This window comes from Sesamum indicum, linkage group LG5 (genome assembly GCF_026168435.1).
Source record: "Sesamum indicum cultivar Baizhima isolate 11 linkage group LG5, ASM2616843v1, whole genome shotgun sequence".
Classification (NCBI taxonomy): domain Eukaryota; kingdom Viridiplantae; phylum Streptophyta; class Magnoliopsida; order Lamiales; family Pedaliaceae; genus Sesamum; species Sesamum indicum.
The window spans coordinates 20,344,064-20,367,304 of record NC_142661.1 but is presented as its reverse complement, the minus strand read 5'-3'; the positions used below and the strand labels follow the sequence as shown (position 1 = coordinate 20,367,304).

The window sequence follows — 23,241 nt, the reverse complement described above, 5'->3', positions numbered from 1 at the left end:
GCAAATTTTATAAGGAATGTCCTGACCCTGACCCTGACCCTGATGCAAGAATTAGACGTTTCATCATGCTGCTGCTGCTGCAATTTTCTCAACACTCCCCAACAACCATATCTCATATCACAATGCTGTCCCTCGCCCACCTTCCTTAACTCTTTATTTTCCAATGATTTCTAAACTTAGGAGCTAAACATTCCCCCCTTGCTAGTTGCTCCACTGTTGCTGCTGTTATTTTGAAGTTAAAGGAGGAGTTGGGTCGAATGAAAAATGGGCTTATGGGTCGATACCAAAAACTCATGTAAAATGGACCTTTATTGGACTCAGAAAACTATATTTACTCATCCATGGGTTGGGTTATTAAATGCAAAATAGGCCTTGGCTGGACTCCAAAACCTCTTCATTTGTTGGGCCTAGCGGTGCCAATATGGATGCAAATTCATGATTCCAATTTCCAACCCAACCCACCTAATTTTGGATTTGGTTGGATTTAATATTTTTTTAATATATATTAAATTAATGAGAAATAAAATAAAAAAAAGTGAGAATTTTATTTAAAAAAATTAATAAATTAACAGTATACAACTATATTATAACGAGAGGTCAAAACGTTATAAAACAAAATCCAACATTAGATAACGTTAATACTAACATAGAGAACCCACCTAAAAATCATGTGCGAATGAGTTAAAAAAGAAAAAAAACCAATGGTTAAATCTAAAATATTGTAGTGGGAGGAGACTTGTTTTTGTAAATTTGAACAATATGGGGTTAAATTCAAAATTCTACGTACAATATAGTTTTAATAGCCGTAAATTGTGGGAGTAGTTTTGCAATTTTGGGTGAAAGAAAACGTCGATCACGTTGTCAACAATAGTCAACACCGCCATTTTCCTTCCGAGTCGGATTACACTTTTGAAGGAAAGAGTAATATTCCTCCGAATCAAGCGACGTTAAACCTTCATTCCCCCTCTTTAGGGTTTCCATAGGGTTTATTCTAATCCCACCAACCACAAAATCGGAGAAACAATTTACATGCCGACGACTTCTGTTGATTTCCACTACAAATATCCCCAACCCTTATGACCCCGTAATATTTCTCAAGATTTCTGGCTGTCAATAATTAATTGAGGGAGTGAAAATTTGGTTCAAGAATTTTATTGCCTTAATCAATGGAAGCTAGAGTGGGGGTGGAAGGCGGTTCTGCCACGAGGAAGTTTCTCCATCACCACCACTCACGCCAGGCGCCGCCCCCCCAGCAGCAGCCTCAGATATCGCAGATTGGCACCGTGCCACAGCTTCTCGCCGGCGGCATTGCCGGAGCTTTCAGCAAGACATGTACTGCCCCACTAGCTCGACTCACCATTCTCTTTCAGGTTTAATTTTCTCTTCTTGTTCTTGTTCTTCTTCTGTTTCTTCCTCCCTGTCTGGCGACAATCTTCCCCCCCTTTTTATATTAAATTCGAATTTTGTCGGAGAAATTAGAGAATCAAATTCCATCGCTTTTTTTCTTGGACAATTTGAATATCTACTTAAGTACTTTTAGCGGCCTGACTGTTAGTTTTATTAATTTCGAAAAATGTCTGACGATCCAACTAAATTGTTGTTTGTTCTCGCTTTACTTCATGAAAAGGAGCTTTTTTTTTTCTCCAAAGTTTTTTCTTCTCTAAACTAACTGTATGAAATTTTGAACTTTACTGCAAAGATCGCGAGTGTTGTCTGTCAGAACTCAGAATATAACTCGTTCTAGTTATCTCTTTCTCCCGTGTCTATCTTTTGAGTTTTTGTCACTGAGATTATGGTCTTGTTGGTAATTTGGGGAAATTGATGTCTACTTTTGCATTTAAAAAGCTTTAAAGAGACTGCCTTGTTTTCTGATTAATTCTGCACTAGATCCACTACATTACTACAGATGTAAACCTTATAAATTCTGTTAGAGATGATATACTGGGATTTAATTGCGTTTGGAACACCATGTTCTATGCATGCCATGCTTGGTTCAAATTCCCAATGTGCCAAATTCTAAGTCTGTTAAAATATTACTATCCTCCTCTCTTTTGCAGTTGAACAGCTAAATGTTAGCTAGTTATCCGTTTTATCTTTCTTTCCCATATTATTTCCTACTGTTTTTGTTAACTTGAAAGCTTTTAATTCTTTTAGGTACAAGGCATGCACTCAGATGTTGCACTGATGACTAAACCTAGTATCTGGCGTGAGGCATCGCGCATAGTCAATGAAGAAGGTTTCAGAGCTTTCTGGAAAGGGAATTTGGTTACAATAGCACATCGGCTTCCTTATTCTTCAGTCAACTTCTATGCATATGAACAGTACAAGAGCGTGAGTATTTATGAGATGTGCATTGCAAATTTAATGTGGTTAAAGTATGTTTAGTGAGCAGTTTGTAGAGTTTTGGATGTGGCCCTTTTACTTATGTTAGAATCTTTTGCAGATATTAAAATCAATTCCTGGTCTTGATGGACGTAGTAGAAATCCCGGTGCAGATGTCTTTGTGCACTTTGTAGGTGGTGGCTTGGCAGGAATAACTGCAGCTTCTGCAACATATCCATTGGATCTTGTCAGGACACGGCTTGCGGCACAGGTACAAGGATATTATACTGTTAAAGGAGAAAGCAGAATGTGTTCACAATCAGTTGATTCTCATGACTCAGCTTGGATTAACAGGATGTTGGTGACCGAATTTGCTGATACAGTTTTCTATTACTTCTATTCGTGCACAACAAGCCGCTTGGGCAGAATTTAAAGATAGATAAGAAATAAAGAGAACACAGATATTCCCTCCTAGGAAAAGAAACAATGAAAATTACAGGATATATTACTGGACCTTCTAATTAGATTTTTGAAGGAATTTGGTTAGCTTGAAATTTCATTTCTCTTCCTTTTTCCTCCTTTGTTTCGGTATACACTTGTCTTTTTCATCTTTCGGCAGGATATTATGCCTTTTGAATTCCTATAACTGTTTTGTTGGTGAGTGATGAGTGGAAACAATATTTTCTCTGTTGACTCATTTGGTTTGAAACTTTGTAGAGGAATGCTATATACTATCACGGCATAAGGCATGCACTTCATACCATCTGCAGAGATGAAGGTTTTTTTGGCCTCTACAAGGGGCTGGGTGCAACATTATTGGTATTTTCATGTTACTTTCTCCAAAACTATGGCTCCGTATATAGTTACTGTTATTTAGGCTCTGCATTTGAGTACTTTTCATTTCATTTTATTCTTTTTCTTTTGGCTGCAGGGTGTTGGACCTAGCATAGCTATTAGTTTCTCGGTTTATGAGAGTTTGAGATCTTATTGGCATTCTCAAAGGTGAGAACAACTTGTAGTTAATGGACTGTAATTAATGAAATGGCATCTGCTTATTTTCCTTCACATTTTGTGTTTCCAATAGGCCCAACGACTCTACAGTTATGGTCAGCCTTGCTTGTGGCAGTCTTTCTGGCATTGCATCATCAACAGGTTGGTGGATATAGTTCATATGCTTTCTTTGATGGACCTAACAAGAGCGACCATTAACAAATTATATGGTTCTGTTTTGTTTGGTCATGTCATTATGAGATTGCACACTGGACACACAAGTCTTGAATCTGGAATCTGGATGTGTTCATATTCACTGATTGATAATTTTAAGTTTTGTTATGGAAGATTTCTTCTGATGTTCAATCAGGAAAAGTAGGCAATACATGATCTATTTTGTTTATATCTTGTTCACTGCAGCAACATTCCCCCTGGACCTTGTGAGGCGAAGAATGCAATTGGAAGGTGCTGCTGGTCGAGCGCGAGTGTATAATACGGGGTTGTTTGGAACATTTTCACACATTGTCCGTTCAGAAGGCTTCTGTGGTTTGTATAGAGGGATTATGCCAGAATACTACAAGGTAGTTCCAAGTGTAGGGATTGTTTTCATGACATATGAAACACTGAAGAAGCTACTGTCACATGGATCTTTTAGTTAATTGGCATTTCTTGCCACCCCTCTGGAGTGCAACCTGTGTCTCCAAAGAAGCAATAAGGACATATGTTTGACTAAAATGTGTTGAGGCAGCCACTAATAGCAGAGCTTCTTTTTCGTCTGTGGTACTTCCAAAAATTTGACGGCAGTAAAAATTTTGTTCTTGCTGCCAAAAGAACAATTTTCAGTGTATAGGCTACTGATAGCATAGTGTGTCTCCCGTTTGAAGTATTATTTCTAAAATAGTTTCTTATTTCTTAATATAGTTTCTGAATTAGGGACACTATAGTGATGAGTGTATCATCATGAAATTTTGTTGTTGCGCCACTATGTCAAATCCTGTTAACAGTGATATTATCATTTTTGGAGCCAAGCTCCGGTGAAGCATTTTTCTGTTGCTTTGTTGTTCTTGGAAGAGATCAGTAATATATAAGTATTTGTATAGATAAAAATTGTATTTATAATCAATCTATCAGCAAGAATATCCAGTCCTAAGGTGCAGAAAATTTTCACTTCATTTTTTTTTTTCTTTCTTAAATCTGCACATCATTATGTTCTCATTGTTCTGAGGATATTAACAGTTGGGTAACGATATCATTATGGCGGGTTGTAAGGCTTCTTGTGGGAATGTATGATGGCATATCCAGCTGGAATATTTTATGAATATGTCTTCTCGGTGCTTGGTTCTGCGTCTGTGATGACAAAGAAAAGCTGTGATCTGCCTCTTTTCTTCTCTTGTCCGGATAATTGCTGAGATCTCTTGATATTCTGCCTGCTGATTCACTGATTGCGGATGCTTTCTAGAACTGGATATGTTTCAAACTACGAAATGGTTATGATGCTGTTACCTAACATGCGCACCATTTAATTTCGATCTTACTGAAGAAAAAGGGGCACAAGAAGACGTTGTACTCCTTGTCCCATCTGGGCTTGATTGATATCTATCCCTTGTTCGTCAAAGTCTAACCTGGGCAGAGATTGAATTCTTGCAAGTGCCATTAATGTTCACATGTAGGTGTTGGTTGAACAGTTAATTAAATTTCTTGAAAACCAGGAGCCAGAAACTATTTTACTTGTTTCTTCAAGGGTTCATTCCATTCACCAATAATTTGGAAAAGAACAGTAGATAATATTATTCCTACCACGATTGGGTCTTTCCATGTAGTATACAATTCTAGACCGGACAGGATCTGCAACACAAGTTTTTCAAGTTCCAGTCACTTCTTCTATTTTACATTAAAGATCAGGGTTTCTCGTAATGCATAATACATTAACTCGTGATTCTTTTAAGCCTTGTTTCAAGAAACGAAAGACTGGCATGAAAGTAAACAAATACCTTCTGTTGATCAATGACAGGTCAAATGTATCAGGGTAGACATCTTTATGCTAACTCGGGTGATTGTGAAGATAAAATTCATTGTATCGTTTACGGCCTTGTCTTGGAAAGTGGCAATGCTAATATTAACCCTTTAGAGACTCAATTTTGGTCTTGGACATGAACTTCCCCACCTTGAAGTACTTTCTTTCCCTCGCTTTGTGAGTGAATGGTAGCAACCTACATGCATGTTCGTTTGGTTCACCCAAAAACATCTTTGTGAAGTCACCACTGTTGCAGGATATTCCCTGGGCATCTTGGATCTTCCTTAGCTCTATATCAACTTTAAGGCAGTCAATCTGTGTTTCATTCCTTGCGGCTGTAATTTACTCACCTGCTCAGGGATGATCTCAGTCGTTTATGTATAGCAATATGGATCAGATTCTGTGTGACACCCCACATATTACTGATGCTCCAACAAGGCTTTTGCACCAAGCAGGATTTTCAGTCCAGGTGAAGATTGTAAGTGGTAGTGATGGGAGGATGACAGATGGCAACCAAGAACAAGCACAAGAATGATGTTCCACTTGTGATGACACTGAAAGGAGAAAAAAGGTTGAGAGTGGTTGGCATAGATCATTGGTAATCACCCCTCAAATCTCACTAGCAGCTGTAATTCAGGGATATTACTGTTTTTCCCGAAGCCTCTGACATAAACTGGTGCATTAGTTACTTAAGAACAAGAACTTTTGAGTTGATGTGGGGAAAGAGTTCTTTTAGATGAAATCTATCCATGCAAGAGATTGTGGTTCTGGCATAAAGGCAAAGATATTAGGACCACATTTCATTTTCAGGCAATGGCACATTACCGGACTTCCACAAGCATCAGGTCTGCTGCAAAAACAATATGCTACGTCTTATTATTTTCCCTGCTTTATTTGTATATTTGTCTTCTCAAGGAGCACAATGGATACTACGCCAATATAACTCTACCTAGGAAACTAAAAACACCAGCGACATGACGGCAAGACAGGCAAAGTAAATATGCTCAAAACACTTGAAGCATTACGATGATAAGCTTCCTGAACGAAGGTACAGATCACTTCCAGCCTTCTGCTATTCACGATGATCAAGTCTGTAAATTATGATTTGATGCTATTTTTTCTCCTTTTCAGGTGGGGATATTTTCTGGTCCTGTTCAGAAAGCAGTCAAGGAAGAAGACATCATTTTCTGATAAAGGAAAGGTTCCCTTCTTATGATTGGTTAGGAGGGAACAGAATCAAAGATGATTGCAGGCTTTAGTTTTCTTTATCCCACCCCAAATCCTGCTTGGGAATTTAATATCGATGCTTTCTTTCGGCACTATATATTCTCCTCTCCCCCATGCATAGGGATCATCACTCCCTTCTGCATGAAACTGTCTCTAAAGTCTCTCTCTGTTTTCGTCTTTCTCATTCTGCTCCTCAAACGATATAGGTGTGCGGATCAGGTAATCTGCATCCTGAGGTTTGGATGATTACTGATTCATCGTTTCATCTAGTCCTCGGGCTGCAGATTATCCCATCTTCACAACCAGCAAAAACAAGAAACCTTCAGATATCTACTCCTGAAGGTAACCTTTATTTTCTCTTTTATCACTTAAAAAGATGGTTCTGTTTAAGGAGCATGTAAAGGATTGTTCCAGAAGTACATTTAGTTTGAAGAGCAGACAGTATCCATCAAAGCATGCTCGTACCGGATTTCATTGTCATAAAAAACATTACAAATCTAAATACCAAGCTAGGTGCAGTTCCTCCTTTTCAAGGCTTTTTCATCACTTGACAAATATGTATCACATGTTTCCTACAGTTTGGCAAGTTAAAATCTCTCTTGAAATTGATAAATCCCAATGAGCGATAAGTAGAGAACCACTATCATGGCAGGTTTTTGTGGAACTGCTACTTCTTGATCTCAGATAAGTCTTTCCTATCTTGCGACAGAAGAATTTCATCATCTTCAACCAGTGAAGGTGCCAGATTCCATGCCTTGGCCAATCACATGGTGCCTCTGACACATAATTTGTCTGAACTGCGTGCAATCAGAAAGCAGTTGTATTATAGTTTGTGCTGAGTGTCCTGATGAGAAACTTATTAAGGTTCTGTGATGATAATTCTTGATGATAATGTGCGAGATAAAGAGCCAAGAACTAAACAAACACAAAACGAACTTATGACAAAATACCATGGAGGATGGTTAACTATAATTTGGCTTCATTCAGTCATATGTACTCGCCTGAGAAATTCAATTTATGAACCATCGTCAGTTTCAGGTTCATTAGTTAAAAACTTATAGGCCATGATACCAATTTGCATTTACACACTTCAGCCATCAGCGTACTTCATAGTTCCAGGAACTTTGTTCCATGTCATAAAGACACACAAACAAGAACTTAATACAAGCAAGGACACTCGTGTTTTTCCTATATCAACAGTTTCATAACAGTAAGTATATAGCCTTTTAAGCCTTGTTCAGATTGCAGCTATGTCTCATGCATCAAATTCAGAGATGTTGGAGCTCGATAAATGAAAGAGCTTACAAAAGTAACTAAGATATCTTCTGTTTGTTTTGGACAATAAAATTAGAAGGCGCAGCATTTACTGACTAAACATGCCAGTAATAAGAAACTTGATGCTTAAATTATAGGGAGTCCTTTGATTGCAATGATCCAGGTGAACCCTAACAGCTAAAGCAAAGGGAATATGTGAACTTCACTGGATTTTGCCTAAAGAGAAAAAGGGATCTATCAGCAAATGGCACATTAAGCTCAATCAACTTAACATAAAATCAATGAATATGGCAACTCGTTTAAATGATTGATTCTCCAAAAACTTATCAAATATCTCTGATTACTAAGAATCTTGACTGATTGTCCCAGTTGAAGGACATGTGCAAATAATTTTATATAGCATGACATGAATATGGTATCATCAATCAATCATAATATCCGAAAAGCATTGTGTGCTTAATATATTCCCCTCCCAGCCACAGAAAATGCAAAGGATTAGATCGTGATAAATGGATAATATACTACCAAGTTATTTTATTGCTAAAGAGCCAAGCTGTGAGTTTCTTCTACTAAAAAATCAATGTGCGCATAAAATGCTGAGGAAACAAATCATTCACCTACATCAAGCATTTCTGACAAACAAACATTGCCACCCGAAAGCAATCAGTTCTAATTATATTTCCTTCCAGGTTATCAACGTAAATATTCATCAGATTTCCATGTATTAGGAAAGCCAGAGAATGTTCTGAAAAAATAAATCCGAAAGCAACCATTATTTTGTTTATGATCTGTGCTTTTTCCTGCTCAAGGTCCACGCTTTCTAAGGTTGTTTGAGATGAAATTCTTGGTAGATTATGTATAAAATTACAGCAGAAAGTCGAAACATAGGAATCATTTGTTTACAAGATTCGTCACTTGGATTGGACAAATCATTATAGCTATGGAATTAATATTAACATCTGATCTTTAATTACATTTGAAGATTAACACGCCCCCATGCCCACAATGAAGGAGAAAAAACAGAAAGAAATATTATTCATTCCCAACCAAGAATCACTGTACACAAATTTTACACAATGAAGCATCATGTACCATCACCATTTTCATGAAACACACGGTCGATCCTCAACCTTGAATAGTGCCATTCTTTGAGACTGCGAAATGCTTTGCCTGTTACTGAGGACATCAATGTAATTCTTAATGCGATATCGGTCTGAGTTTGTGAGGGAAAATGGAGGATTCAGAATAAGAGATGGTGCTTCCACTAGAATAAATCGTAATAAACGCACTGCTTTTGAATATGAAAGCACAGCATTTTCAATATCACCCATGTATTCCTCAACCTGGAAAAAATTCACAGTAAGATTACATAAAAAATTCAGATTTGAAGATTAAAGAATTTCTACAACTTCCTTTCTGGTTCTTGATTGATATTTTGGAGCTGTAACAGACACAGACACAACGAGATTCATAACTCATGATATTATTCAGGGGGAACCTGCTACCTGAAGTACATCTCGTACTCCTCTTCAACAAAAACCTAACAACATTATAAAGATAATCTAGTTTTGCTATAAGAATTACATATTTTGATTGGATCTCTGAAACTAATCATCATAATAGAGAGAATGAAATACCCATTTTCTATGGAACCTCGCAAAATAAATAAACATATACTTACCGCTCCACGTCTGCCCAATGCAAGGGCAGACTGATATATCAGCTCCATTGCATCTGGCATCTCCATGTTACCTGCATTCGGGAAACTTGCATAAATGCCGTTGCACAGTTTGCTACCACATGTACCGTCCTTTAGAATGTGGATATATGCATACACACAGAGACACATATATATAAACAGACATCAACTGTAGTATTTCTTGATTCTGATCAAAGAGAAAGCCACATCTATGAACCTATATCCAGCATGTGGGTGCACAATATAGTAGCAAGATTAAGAGAGGATGATCTTCTTGACACCTTCTTTCCTTCTGTCCTTTCAATCTACTCTTTCTGTCATTTTTTCCTTTTTTTTAGGCGTTCTTCTGGGGTTAGAAAGCAATTGATACATGGCAGGAAATCTGAAGTTGCATTTGAAGAGACAGGTTTACATAATCCAAAACAAAAGTCGGAGCATATCTAAAGCCGGGGCTATATTGATTAAAAGAAGTAGATGAATGTAGGTGTCAGAAGTCATCACAAAATGATACCTGGTTCTATCACTTTAGCAAGTTCCTCAGCGTTCCCAACTTCATGAAGAAATGCTCTCTCTATCTCTGAACAGACATGCTGTGGCCCCTGAGTGTTGTCAATACTGTGACACTCTTGGTCATCTGGACTCTGTTGAACCTTAGAGACTTCTCTCGATCTTGTAGTCTCTAGGCTTGAGCTTCCTTCAATAGCTGATGCAGCATGTGTATGACAAATATCCAACGCTTGCTTCCATATAGCAAGAATGACAAGCTGCAATGAAAATGCTTCTAGTTGCTTTTCTCCCTCCATCTAGCAAACGAAAGTTATACTGATTGGTTTTATATCATGATAAAAACATAAGACAGCTAAATGAACAGACAATGCAAAAAGAAGCGGACAGTACAAACAAGATTTCTCAATGTTAATGCATGCAGGGAACTACAACTAGACTATGCTTTCTATTATTGAGGAATTGATGCTCAATTGACACAAAAGTTTTTTAAAAAGAAAGATGATGGAAGGACACCATGGCCTTGATTAGCTCATTTTTACACCACCGTCCGCAGCCTGCCAAAAAGGTCTGCAAAAGTATTCCTTGAAATCAACACTGCATGGACCTTAAGCTTTTTATAATCATTTAGCATAGATGGCATCGGTCGAAAAAAGAGATTTTACAAGGAAGATCTATTAAACCACACCACCATCCACAGATTGCCCTAATGGCACTTAAAAATAAGGATTTGTTCTGGTGACGAGCATTTGCTTGGTTAACTATCGAACACCTTCATTTGCAATGGCCAATTAATTTTCAAACTAATATCAATATGTCTAGAATTTAGCTGGATGCTGCGACTACAACATGAAGAGAAAAAATGGAGCATCATATTATACTCAAATATAACAGGTGATAAATGAACCCCACCACCAACCTTTCCTGTACTTCTTCTTCAGAATTCTTATTCAGTTTCAATATCTAAATCAGAAATACTACTATTGTTTCCAAAAGTTTATTGGTTCAACTTTCAGTAACATCTGCTATGACAAACAGCTGCAAGTTACCTTTTCATTCACTAATTCAGTAATAGAAGATGCACAATGCTGCAGTGACTTGATCCGCATCATGCAGTCAGTTGATGGCTGCTCGAATGTGTTAGCTACATCCATTGACCCTTGTGACGTCCTAGGGGTAGATAAGCGACTCTCCACATTCCCAGTGTAACAAACCCTACCAGATGCTCCTCCAATTATTGGCACGGGATCACTTGTTGCATTTGTATTTCTAGAGTCAACAGGCGGACTACCAATTTTAGGGGGAAACTGGCTTGGCTTAGATGCACGTGTTGAAGAAGATATGTCTAGTGGAGGACCTGACACAATTACATAATCCTGGTCGATCGACTCCAGAGAATCCACAACTGTGAAATTGATGCACATTAGACAAAGAAAATAATTAAGCACCTTTAAGCAAGAACACCTGCATATTGATGCTCTACACTAAAAATGGAGGGCAGACGATTAAATAATTAAGCACCTTTTGGACGCCTATCTGGTGATCCGAGGCCTGTGGTTTTAAGAGATTCTTTCAGGTTTCCTTCTGAAAGTTGGCGGCTGCCAAGACCTGACCCGATAATTTCTGTTTTACATGGGATGCTACTATACTTTGAAGAATCTGGTCTGTTTGCAAGATTAAAAATATCCCTCCTATCAGGTTTTGAGTCCAGAGAAAATCCATGCATGGATCTCATGGTGGACCTCCTCCGAAATGATGGACTGCCATCAGGTCCGCTGGAATCGTAATCTAGACTAAATGGTAAGCAATCTTCCTGGGGACTTTCTTCTGCATTCCTCTCAGAAAATGGGAAATCATTTGATACTCTTTGTGGTTGCCTATTCCTGTTCACAAAGAAGAAGTCCACCTCTATCAGAACTTAGAAAAAGGCTTGTATTCCCTAGATAACGGATATATCTAAACCTTATCTGCCTGTACGATTCCTCTGGCTGTCTGTCAGAAATATATGGATGGTTGAAGAATTCTTCAAATGTCAACCGCTCGACTGTGCAAACAGTAATAAATAATACATTAGATAAGATGAACAAAAGGAACCAAAAATTTCAAGATTAGTCAAGTACATGAGGAGTACCTGGATTGCGACGCAGCAGTTTCCTACACAAATCTAGGCAGTGAGGACTCAAATCCTTCGCCTCTGGTGGAAATTGCAACTCAACTGACTTCATGATATTTTGTAGAAGCTGCAAATAAATTCAGCAGAGGGTTTAGGAAACAACGATCACCTCACAAGAAAACTCTTGATTGCATGAAGAGATTAACAAGAGGACACCTGTATCTGATTACTTCCTGTAAATGGGGTTTTCCCAGTGACAAGTTGAAAAAGAATTGCGCCAACGCTCCAGAGATCTGCCTGTGTTATCAGCTCAAAGTTAATACAGGATTTATGTGTGGGACTCGGTGAATATGTAAGTGAATGTCACCTTCGCATCATACTTCTGGAGCTGCATTATTTCTGGAGCCATGTACAATGGTGAACCACATAAGGTTTCCGCAAGCCCTCTAGGTTGTAATGATCTGCCATAAGAAAAATAACTTTCAGAACTGTAAGTTTCAGCCTTTATACAGAAGACATGTCTATGTATATCAACAGATTCCAACATGACTGATATTCTTAAGACATCTGCACTCTGATCATTCACGACAGGCCAACTGCTGTCCTTGCAGAAATTTAGTCACAACGTATCCCCTTCATAAGTTTCAATATGTCCCACTATTCCCACCTTTCTCCCCTTTTTAAGTTATAACTTCAATTTTTCTCCCAATATGCTGTTTCTTTTTCTTTACATATCACATTATATTCTTTAACTATTTAAAACTACAATTGCATTTCATGAAGAATCGAATAAACCAGAAATCAAAGATTAATACTTCCAAAAAAATTTTGAGTATAAAAACACAAGAGCTAAAGAAATCCCAAACTCAAAAGGATAGTTCAAAAAACGTGGTAAAACTATGAGACTGTTTAGAATGTCAAATTCAAAGTAACAGCAATATCTAATGCATTATATTGTGAAATTCATGCTCAATCCTAAGCAATCGGTAATTCAGTTACGTCCAAGCCTGAAGATGTGATATTTCTTGGTCAAAGCAAAAGGAACACTTATGTCTGTAGAGTAGACTAGCCGAAATAGAATAAAGAACTTTACAGTGAATCATCCGTTTCTTTGAGAACTAGATGTTCTGTGGCCAAATGCAAAATCAGCATAAGGTCAAAATATTCTTGGGGTGAACACTTTGGCAACAGTAAAGTGCGAGAAGCAGGCAATTTTAGTCAAGTCAGACAGAAAGCACGTAATGAGCACCCATACAACATTATCACAAAGTTCGCACTAACAGACATGCACAATTTCCTCCCAGAACATATCAAGGAAGCAGCTGCTGGAGCCAGAAAAGCAAGTCTTCTAGAAATCGTAGCAATACCTTGCAAAGCCAAAGTCAGCAATCTTCAGGACGCTGTTATCATTATTTGCAGAAAGGAGTAGATTCTGTTCCAGGGATGAGATACATAAGAATATTTCAACAAGATGACTATTTTAGCACATATAAAAAACTGGTGAAGGAACAATGGAGTCATAGGAGAAGTAACAATGATCAATAACCTCCTCAACAATAATATTTAGCTTATTACTGCAAGAACATAGAGTATTCAGAAGCTGACATTATGAACAACTTATACTACTTATGCAGTGGGGATTCCTTCATCATATAGTTACTTCCCCTAAGATCTCTAATTATAAGTGTTATTAGTGTAGGCTACCATGCTTGAGACAACAAAACCAACCTAAAGAAAGAATTAGGAGAAGATTGGCTATTAATGCTAACCTGGGGCTTCAAATCTCGGTGTATAAGGTTGTTTTCACGAAGAACTTTGAGACCCTCCGCTGCAAGGGCATAAAATATGGCACGCTAATTATTCTAGAAATCAAACAGAATACAGAGCAACAGAGAACAAACTAAAAAAGAATACCTAATTGCTGCATAAAGTGCTTTGCAGTTGCTTCAGGGATTTTTCCTTGCCGTTGTTGAATATACATTGAAAGGTCACCGCCTTTGCAGTACTCCAGAACAATGTATATCTTTCCAGGTTCCTAAAGCCATACGCAATAAAATTTGTTTTCAGTCCAATGAAAGTCAAGTGTATCATCTAACCTATAAAAAGGAATACATTATTGGTTCATTATGCACTTTTAGAACCACACTAGTCAACATTTTCCTTTAACACATGCAGTGAACAATGCAGGTAATGGTTGCTCATGGTTGACAATGGCAATCCAGGCCTAGTTGTTCCAATTAAATTATAGCCGCACTTCAGTTTCATCTAGTCCTCCTCCATTCTTATACTCTAACCTGTGTTATCAATCCACCCATGCAACACTAATGCCTCCAGGGAACCCAAAAAAAGAAAGCAACTTAAGCATATTGCACCGAAACACAATGCACACACAACCCCAAATCCCCATCCAAACGGGGAAGAAACTTATACAATTTGGTAACCCAGGTATTCCCACAACCACACTGCTTTATACTTAAAAAGCCACAACGACGAAAACAAACAGCGAGACACTCATCTACTCCAGATTCCATCACTCCAAAGAGCTAAAACAACAAAAGAATAAATCAAACAATAAACTAGTAACTTTCCTCACTTCACATCCTCTAATTCCAAATAGGAATTGGAATCAAGGAGACGAGGCCTAAAGATACAAGAGCTGACCTCGATCATGTCGTGCAAGCGGATAATATTAGGGTGATTGATTCTCTTAAGAATAAAAATCTCAGACTTGAGGCTCTCCTGCAACTTGGGATTCAATCGAGTGGTGACGATTTCCTTAATCGCAACTTCTGTGCCGTGGACGCGGTGGCGCGCATGCCACACCGTCGAGAATGAGCCAGCCCCGATTTGCTTCCCGACCATATAATCTCCTACCACATAGTACCTCCTCATGGCTTGAGCCATTGGAAAATCTTGGATTATCGAAACGAAATCTCAGCTGAAATCAAGCAGAAAAAGGAAAAGAAGGGTTAGGTGAGTTGGCCGCTGATTTGAGCTATTTTCTCTCTCTCTTGGCTTCGCCTTGGCCTTGGGCTGTTCTGTTGGAGTTTTTACTTTTTCACTGAATAATAATAATTTAATAATAATAATAATAATTCTTGTGGGGTTAAAATCTCTTATTAGAATAATAATGATGTGGAGAGATGAGTATGGATATAAATGAAAGGGGTTTTTATTATTAGTTTAATAATAATAATAATAATAATAATGATAATGAGGGAGGAAAAAGTTTGAGTATTTTTAGGTGCAAGAAATTTATAAAGGTTGAGAAATGGTATATACGTATGGTTTGTGTTTGATTCTTCGTTTGAAAACAACAATGCTAATGCTAATGCTAAGGCTATGGAGTCCGAGACGCAGCAGCAATTGAATTCATCATCAGCATGGGCTTATTACTTGTGGACTTGGTTTCATATGGGCCCTTTATCCATAACACTAACCCTCCTTCTCTATTATTTCATTTCACCACAAAACTCCTCATCATTAATAACGCCCTATTTTCCACTCATTCATATTCTAAAATATTACCTTTTTTTTTTAAACACACGCCATCACAAAAACGTTTATTTCTTCCCATAACTATATTTATCCTCCTAATTTATGTTCTATTTGTTTAAATTATTTCAATATTTTGTTGTGATAGTGATGATCTAACTAATAATTTTGTACAAACTTGATAAAAGATATGGGTTGTGAGATATATATATATATGCTAATTAAACATTAACAAGTAATATATTATGCCAATCCCACTATTTCATGATAGTAATTTTTAATTAGGCACGACAATCAGTTGAAGTACACCGACAGCCTAGCCTAACCCCTCATACTTGTGGTATGTTTGGGACTCAATAAATGGATTTAAGTATGGATTTGTCTTTTAATGCTTTAATTTGAACGAGTTTGAGGTGAAATAAGTTATGCAAGTGAAGTGGAGTACTTGAATACGAGTGAAACCATGCCAAGTCAACCAAGAATATAGAGGGTTAGTTACATATTGTTTCCATCAAACGGATTCAAATGCCTGGAATATCTTTGCTGGTGCCTTTTTATGGGGATATAGCCAATGATGTATAGAATAAGATTTGGGGCATTGCCCTATTAGCAGGGTAGTAGGATTGAGTTGGTTGGTCTAATGTCTTTGTTATCTATTGAGTATGCTTTAAACTAGTACAATTTGAGTATGTTGGGCTAAACGAATGGATCAGACTCTTTCACAATATTTGATTTTGTGTTTTGGCCCATTTTAGAGATGGGCCAAAACATAGGAGACCTTGTTTGTTTTTGTGTTTTGCACACCTCCACTAGGTGTGCAATTGTAATTTAATTTTTTTTTTATTTTTTATTCTTCTCTTAACATAAATATATATATATTATATTTTACTAACAAACAAAATACTATATATACATACACATATATATTACTAAATATATATATTAAAAGACATGATTTGACAATGAACAGTAACTTCTGTTTCAAAAATCCCAACATCAAACCTACACCACTTATTTTACATTATTTTATATTATATCAAAACACAAATCCAAACATACCATCTATCTCAAAACACATACTTACTTATCTCTATTTTTCTCTCTCTATCTCCAAAATACCAAAATAAAAACTTCCAAAACATTAATCCAAACATAGTATTTGATTTTGTCTTGGGCTTAATTTGATTATTAAATTTGAAAAAGTATTTGTAAGGCTTTAGGGTGTGTTTGAGTTTTAGTTGAAACAAGTGGAGTAGTTTTAGGTTACACAAAATCCACCTTGTTTTGATTTTTACCCCTCACAGAGAGAAAAAGAAAAATTAAGAACAAAAATAATTGGTGATTTTAAGCTTACAAAAGATACATTATGTATATACTACTATAGAAAAAAAATCTTTTGTCATATAAATTTTTAAATATTCAAATTACCCTTTAATTCATTCACTCCTTTAACAAAATTTTGGCCATAGCACTAATTCTAATATTTTTGATAAATTCACAATTATAATTTATTTTTTTCTCTCGCCCCCACTCCACAATTCTTTGTTTTTATGGACTTCTTTCTTTCTTTTTCCATCACACCATTTTTATTTTTTTTTCACAATTATTTTTTTCTCTTCTTCTCACATTATGATTCTTTTTATATGCTCGCGATGACCAAGTGTGACGATGACGACGACTAGTATTTTAAAAGATGTTCATTTATACAATAACTATAATGAGATTAAAGAAGTAATTGTTATTTTAATTTTTTTCTTATTATATTGATGAAAAACAGAAATATTATTCTGGTTATGTAAAAATTACCATACATCAAGACATATTCAGAATCATGTCTGGGTGGTGTAGTTGGTTATCACGCTAGTCTCACACACTAGAGGTCCCCGGTTCGAACCCGGGCTCAGACATTTTTCCTATTTTTCCCGTATTTCATACACTATCAAGTTGTTATCACACAACAAAATGGGCAAATAAGTCTGGGTGGTGTAGTTGGTTATCACGCTAGTCTCACACACTAGAGGTCCCCGGTTCGAACCCGGGCTCAGACAGTTTTTGATTTATTTCTATTTCTTTTCTTCCACGGCTCTACACAACGATTCCCACGCTACACTTTATTGAACATTCAAGAATCGACTCGGAATTCACAAATCTCCTGCATCATCACATAGTAATAAACCAAATACTTTTCAATCTCCCAAACCCAAAATAACTATACACTCTATTGATTTTCCCTCTCTTCTTCCAATTTCGCGTTTTTGTACTGGATTTCTTTTTCTGCCTAGGGTTTCTCGCAATCAATCAAATTCAAATTTCCGATCACTAAAAACAGTAAATGGATTGGAGTAATGTAACAGCGGAGGATCTGGTCGAGGCGCTGCGAGAAGTGGACTGGTCGTCTCCGCCGCGTCCTCTCTCGGAATTCTTCTCTCGATTCACTGTGCCCCGTTCGTCCGCCAAATGGAACAGTCGCCTCAAGTGCAACCTCTATTAGTATGATCCCCTTTATGTTTATGCACGTAATCACTTTAGATGCGTACAATTTTCTCAGTTGGCGTCAGTGTGTTATTTATTATTTTTTGGTTTTTGCAGCTACCGGACCAATTACTTCATAATGATTGTTTTCATTCTTGGTAAGAGATCTAACGATGATCCACTAATTTTTTAAGTTCATGATGCATGTGTATGTTTGTACATGGCTCCTAACTAAAGTATATAAGCATTCTCGAGTTTCAGGGATGGGATTTCTTAGGAGGCCACTTGCTATTCTTGCTGCATTAATGACGGCTTTGAGTATTGCATTTCTAAATGATAGGTATGCTTTTTCTGAATTAATTATCAAAAGTTCCACCAGTTTGATTGGTTATGATGCAACCAAATTAGGAAGGAGGAAGGAGACTGACCCAAGGGAAAAGGATGGAATTGTACAAGTAGATGCATAAGGAAAATGTTCAGAGAAGAGGTGCATAGACCTTGGAGGAGGAGAAAAGGGTAGTATAACCAAAATGAGTGGATAGATTGTAAAATGGGCGATGATGGTAGAATATCCGTCTTTTAAGACATTCTTTGGTGATAAAAAATCGAAATCCTCAATGCAGGCTTGCCCTCTAGTACTTTTATTACATACTAGTTGGTTTCGTTCTAATTGATGAGCAATGATATAGTGGATAGACACAGACCATATTTCTCTTGCCATTTCCTCTAGTTCTTGTTTTAGTTTATGAGAGATGATATTTGTTTTTTGAGTCCCATGGCATTGCTATTCCTTTCAGCTTTCTTATATTGCCAATATTGTTTATTTAGTTTTGCAGGTACTTTCAATGAAAAGGTCACAAGAACTGTTAGGCAGTTTTCTCCCCATTTAGCTGCTAAAATGAGACCTCCCCTTACGTAAGTAGAGTTGCTGTCTTGAATTTGCTTAGCATTTGACTTTGCTTCTTATTTATAATTGTAATGTAATTTAGGCCTGTTATTCGGGGGCGCCCATCTGCAAAACGAGCAATACATGTATGTGGACAGCCTCGATGGGTTTTTGTCTTGGTATTTTCTGCAGGTAAGAGGCTCTTAGTCTTTCTAACTACTGTAGACTTGTGACAACGTAATTTCATGTGCAAATAATTGTGGCTTTTCTATTTATTCTCTCTGCAGTGAGTTTCATCCTCTGGTTTGTTTCTTGTGGCCTTCTCACGGTCTTATGGGCATTTGCTCTTGGCCTTCTTGGTAATTTAATATTCTCATTTTTTAGATTCTTTTCTCCGCTGCATGCAAGTGTCTCTAATCTCTCTGTGTCTCTCTCAGCCACCCTAATTCATGCAAGCTTTAGAACACCAAATCTGAAAGCTCGTCTGAACACATTCCGTGAAGAATTCCGTGCTGTTTGGCGCAATTATAGTGAGCTGTAGCTCTTGTGTAGCAGAGTACATGTCAGTTACTTTGCATCTCTGCCTTACTGTTGGTATTGTTGTCTATCTTCATTTGTCTCATATATTTTCTCTGTATATCAGCTGGTGATAGATATCCTTTGTTATCTGTGCTCATTTATTGCATTTTCATGTTGTGGGTTTCTGCATGTTTTGTATAAGTTCCTGTAAGATGTGCATATGTTGAAGCTAGTTGGTTTGCAAGTTGCAAGCACTCCTGGGGAATTTGAGGCACTTGTTGCTTGTGCTTGTCCTAGCAATTTGCTTACTACTTCTGAGGAAAGATGCATGGTTCCCTATTTGGATTTTAACATATTTCATTATGTTATTCTTATATTATTTTGTTAAACCGGCTTTAAGATGATGTGTGAGAATCAATATATAGCGAGTTGCAGTGAACTAATTTACTTGAAACTTATGCTTTGTCTCTTGTAACTCAACCTCTAGTTGGTATTCTCTGTGCAAGCACTTCCAGTTTTTTGTATATTTCCAATGGAGGACAAATCTCATCACCATCCTCCTTGACAATGGCTTTTTGAAAATTTAAGTTTTAGTTTTCTTAATATACAGTTCTTCTATGTTTTAAGAGTGTGTTTCCTATCTTTCTATAATCTAATTTGTGGCCCTAATGCTTAAGTTTTTTGGTGATTATAATTCCTCTATGTAGGGTCTGTGTAATGCTGCATTATCTTCTTCATGACAGCTGCTCAAATTTCAAGAAAAGGAGGCTGCTGATATCTTCAGTTCAGTAGGATGTTGTAAATTTGTTGAAGTGCTTGCGTAGCTATAGTTATAGTTCGATTTTCAGAAATATACAGGAATATATTTCTCACAATGATGTGAAAAAATTCTACTGTTAGTGTCCGTGAGGAGACCTTATTGCCTCTTTAGAAGACAGTGGCTTGCACTATATGTAAATTTAATGAGGCTCTCGTTCTGCATGAGTTAGTTGGACAGGATAAACTGAGCATATTGTTGAACCCCTCCCCCTCACTTTATTGGATGAATTACAACGATATTTCTTGATATTTGTCATAATTACGAACATTCTCTTGTTATTTGAAAAATTACAAATATTCTATAATGTTTGATAAAATTATGTAATTTTTGGATGAAGGTATTTAATATTAATTTTGTCCTTGTTATATATATATTTTTTTTTTAAAATTAAAAACTATAAAAGAAATTGTATGGGGTGAATGATTTTTTTTTTAAAATTATACAAAGATTGTCTATTTAGTTCATAAATAATCAGAAAATTTTAAGAATAAATAAAATTATAATTTTTATTTACTAGAATAGGTGCAAATTTTTAGGTGCAAAATTTTCCTATCTTGGACTTACAAGATGCTGATGCATGCTCTGTTTGTGGTTTGTTATTTATATCATTCTAATTTTTCAAATGACACAAAACTAAAACAAAGGTGTACCTTAAGTTTATATGAATCTCTTTTGTATCTGAAATGAGTTCAAGACTGTCTATATAAGGTTCGTTTGTAATTTGAAAACCCGCCCTCCCCGAGTGCTATTCTTGAAAAAGCCTCATAATTATGCGTAAAGAAATATTAGTGTAAAACGAGTACTCACAGCCAAGTGGGGAATAACTTGTTAATGTCTCTGCATGCATGCATGCCTTTCAAATTTAAAATGATTAGTCTAAACTCTAAGGCATCGGTTTCTTACTCAGGATCAACGTTAAACACACACACCCAGAGTCCCATTCCATTATGGACGTAAGATTTGATTTGACACTTCTGTAATCTAATAATTTTTTTTTTTAAAAAAAAGAACATTATGATAAATGGGTTAAACAATTAAAGAAATGGACTTTCTACTGCAATCAATGGGATTATTATTTAAACTGGTAAATGTCACATGCACATTCTAAAAGTATATATTAAGATAATAAATCAATATAAATATTTTGATTTATAAAAAAACATTAACAAAGATAATAAATAATATTAGAGAATTTTTTAAAGTTATGAGGAAAAAAGAACAATTAAAAATCATGTTTAGATAGAGGAATTAAAAATAATTAATTAATTAAAAAATTTTTAAAAAATCAGTGGCAAATAAAAATTAAGTGATGTATTAAAAAGATATTCTCACTTAATAATAAAATATAAAAATAGATAGATATGGGCAAGGAAGGTGAAGTATTGAAAAATATTGATGAAGATGAAGAAAGTGAAACAGAAATGAAAGAAAAGCTAAAAGCGAGCGAGCTGACCATGCTTAGATTCTCCCCTTTAAATAGCATTATTTTAATTATGCTCCCGGCTTTCTCCCACACCATTTTTTTCATGCATGCAATTGCGAATAATACCAATTTCAGGCAGAGGCCGTCATTATAACAGTAAAAATCAACAAGTCGTAACATTATTATAATCTTTCACATTACATACATCGTTTACATTCACTTAATCAAATCTTACACGATATCTCACTGATACCCAAAAATGTGAAAAATCAAACCCAGAGCCCAATTAAAGTAGCTAGAACCCTAACCAAGAATTCTAGTCGAAATTAATTTCTGGCCACAAGATGTTTCTACCATATATCAATCTCCTACTCTATATAATTAAGCAGAGACTTAAGACAAATCTATACAGTACGTAGAACCATAAGAAAGCGTACACTATTCATAGCTGTCTGTACGTACGTATGTACATCTTCTATCAATTGATTCACTTCAGCACCGCTCCGTTCATCGCCGATTTTTCCCTGACCTCTTTCAGGCTGCCGTGAACTATACAAAGGTGGAACAAAACTGCAGCTAGCTAGCCGAAGGCAAGGAAAGAGATGGAATATGACTGGCATTGGGTGCGAGCGCTGGCCATTGCTTGTGGCTTCATGCTGCTGATCGGTTTCGGTTGCTGCTGCATGAGCATGAAAACACGGCCGCACGGAAACCCTAGCCGCGGGAGCGACGGCGCTTGCAGTTGCGACGGCGGTTATTTCGGCAGCTAGGCTGGGATTTCTCTCGGATTCTCTCTGTTTTGTAGCTATAGATTTGGTATTGATAGGTATAAAGAAGAGTTTTGGGAGTATTGGGGTCTTCAAATGATTGGTAAATAAATAAGCACACAATTCGTAGTTGATAGGTTTTGGAATGATTAGAGTTACTTTTGGATTTGGAATATCAATCAAGATTTCTTTCATAAATTACTATTATTAATTAATTATACAAATTAACTAGTTAATTATATATATATATATATATGTATAGCCCCTCCCAATTAGGTCAAGGATATTAATTCATTACATTTCTAATTAAAATTAGTGATATATAAATACTTCAATCTTTATAATTATATATAAAAACTTTGAGTAATAATTATGAAAATAATCAATTATATAGATGGAAAATAAATTTAAATTATATATTTCTAACTGAAAGTATATCTAGAAAGATTTTGGATAAAGATAAATAAGTATAGATTTATCTATAAAATAAAATAAAAAAAGCGAAAAATATGAAATAATAGATTGATTAGTATTAAGTAAGGTAGAGAAGGGGGGGATATATAGATAATTAAGTATGTATATGAGTGTGAGTGTGACACGTAATTAAAGTGAAGAGGGAGAAGAAATTGGAGAAGGCGGAAGGCAGCAGCAGGCATTCCGCAGGCATTTCCAAGTGGCGAGTGTTGGGGTGGAGGGTTCCCGCCCCATGTGCCGA

General features: G+C 36.4%; 3 protein-coding genes and 2 non-coding genes across 8 annotated transcripts; 4 read left to right on the top strand and 1 right to left on the bottom strand.

Moving 5' to 3' along the window:
• The first annotated feature begins 848 nt into the window (after nucleotides 1–848).
• On the top strand, nucleotides 849–4,354 carry LOC105161587 (uncharacterized). The gene is made up of 7 exons (XM_011079321.3): nucleotides 849–1,370; nucleotides 2,155–2,331; nucleotides 2,444–2,593; nucleotides 3,040–3,141; nucleotides 3,254–3,324; nucleotides 3,407–3,474; nucleotides 3,733–4,354. The coding sequence occupies exons 1-7, from the start codon at nucleotides 1,167–1,169 to the stop codon at nucleotides 3,969–3,971; spliced, it is 1,011 nt and encodes a 336-aa protein (XP_011077623.1). The 5' UTR covers nucleotides 849–1,166; the 3' UTR covers nucleotides 3,972–4,354.
• Nucleotides 4,355–8,722: 4,368 nt separating this feature from the next.
• On the bottom strand, nucleotides 8,723–15,207 carry LOC105161588 (serine/threonine-protein kinase ATG1c). The gene is made up of 13 exons (XM_011079322.3): nucleotides 14,806–15,207; nucleotides 14,059–14,179; nucleotides 13,914–13,972; nucleotides 13,512–13,576; nucleotides 12,512–12,605; nucleotides 12,361–12,441; nucleotides 12,163–12,271; nucleotides 11,994–12,075; nucleotides 11,553–11,914; nucleotides 11,081–11,436; nucleotides 10,039–10,330; nucleotides 9,510–9,580; nucleotides 8,723–9,171 (listed from the first exon to the last, which is right to left on the bottom strand). The coding sequence occupies exons 1-13, from the start codon at nucleotides 15,046–15,048 to the stop codon at nucleotides 8,932–8,934; spliced, it is 2,175 nt and encodes a 724-aa protein (XP_011077624.1). The 5' UTR covers nucleotides 15,049–15,207; the 3' UTR covers nucleotides 8,723–8,931.
• A 2,265-nt stretch (nucleotides 15,208–17,472) lies between these two features.
• Nucleotides 17,473–17,546, top strand: TRNAV-CAC (transfer RNA valine (anticodon CAC)). Its single transcript has one exon. It is a non-coding gene; the product is annotated as a tRNA-Val (tRNA).
• Nucleotides 17,547–17,613: 67 nt separating this feature from the next.
• Nucleotides 17,614–17,687, top strand: TRNAV-CAC (transfer RNA valine (anticodon CAC)). Its single transcript has one exon. It is a non-coding gene; the product is annotated as a tRNA-Val (tRNA).
• Nucleotides 17,688–17,721: 34 nt separating this feature from the next.
• PRA1.A1 (prenylated RAB acceptor 1.A1) lies at nucleotides 17,722–20,594 on the top strand. 4 transcript variants are annotated; one of them, XR_016065435.1, is made up of 8 exons: nucleotides 17,722–18,129; nucleotides 18,229–18,269; nucleotides 18,373–18,451; nucleotides 18,940–19,026; nucleotides 19,101–19,189; nucleotides 19,285–19,356; nucleotides 19,435–19,591; nucleotides 20,260–20,594. XR_016065435.1 is itself a non-coding variant. In XM_088880266.1 (8 exons), the coding sequence occupies exons 1-7, from the start codon at nucleotides 17,972–17,974 to the stop codon at nucleotides 19,536–19,538; spliced, it is 630 nt and encodes a 209-aa protein (XP_088736392.1). In that variant the 5' UTR covers nucleotides 17,722–17,971; the 3' UTR covers nucleotides 19,539–19,559; nucleotides 20,260–20,594. The 4 variants fall into 4 exon arrangements, 2 of the variants coding, with proteins under 2 accessions (XP_088736392.1, XP_011077625.1); XR_847788.3 differs by having other exon boundaries at nucleotides 20,224–20,594; XM_088880266.1 differs by having other exon boundaries at nucleotides 19,435–19,559.
• Nucleotides 20,595–23,241: the final 2,647 nt, after the last annotated feature.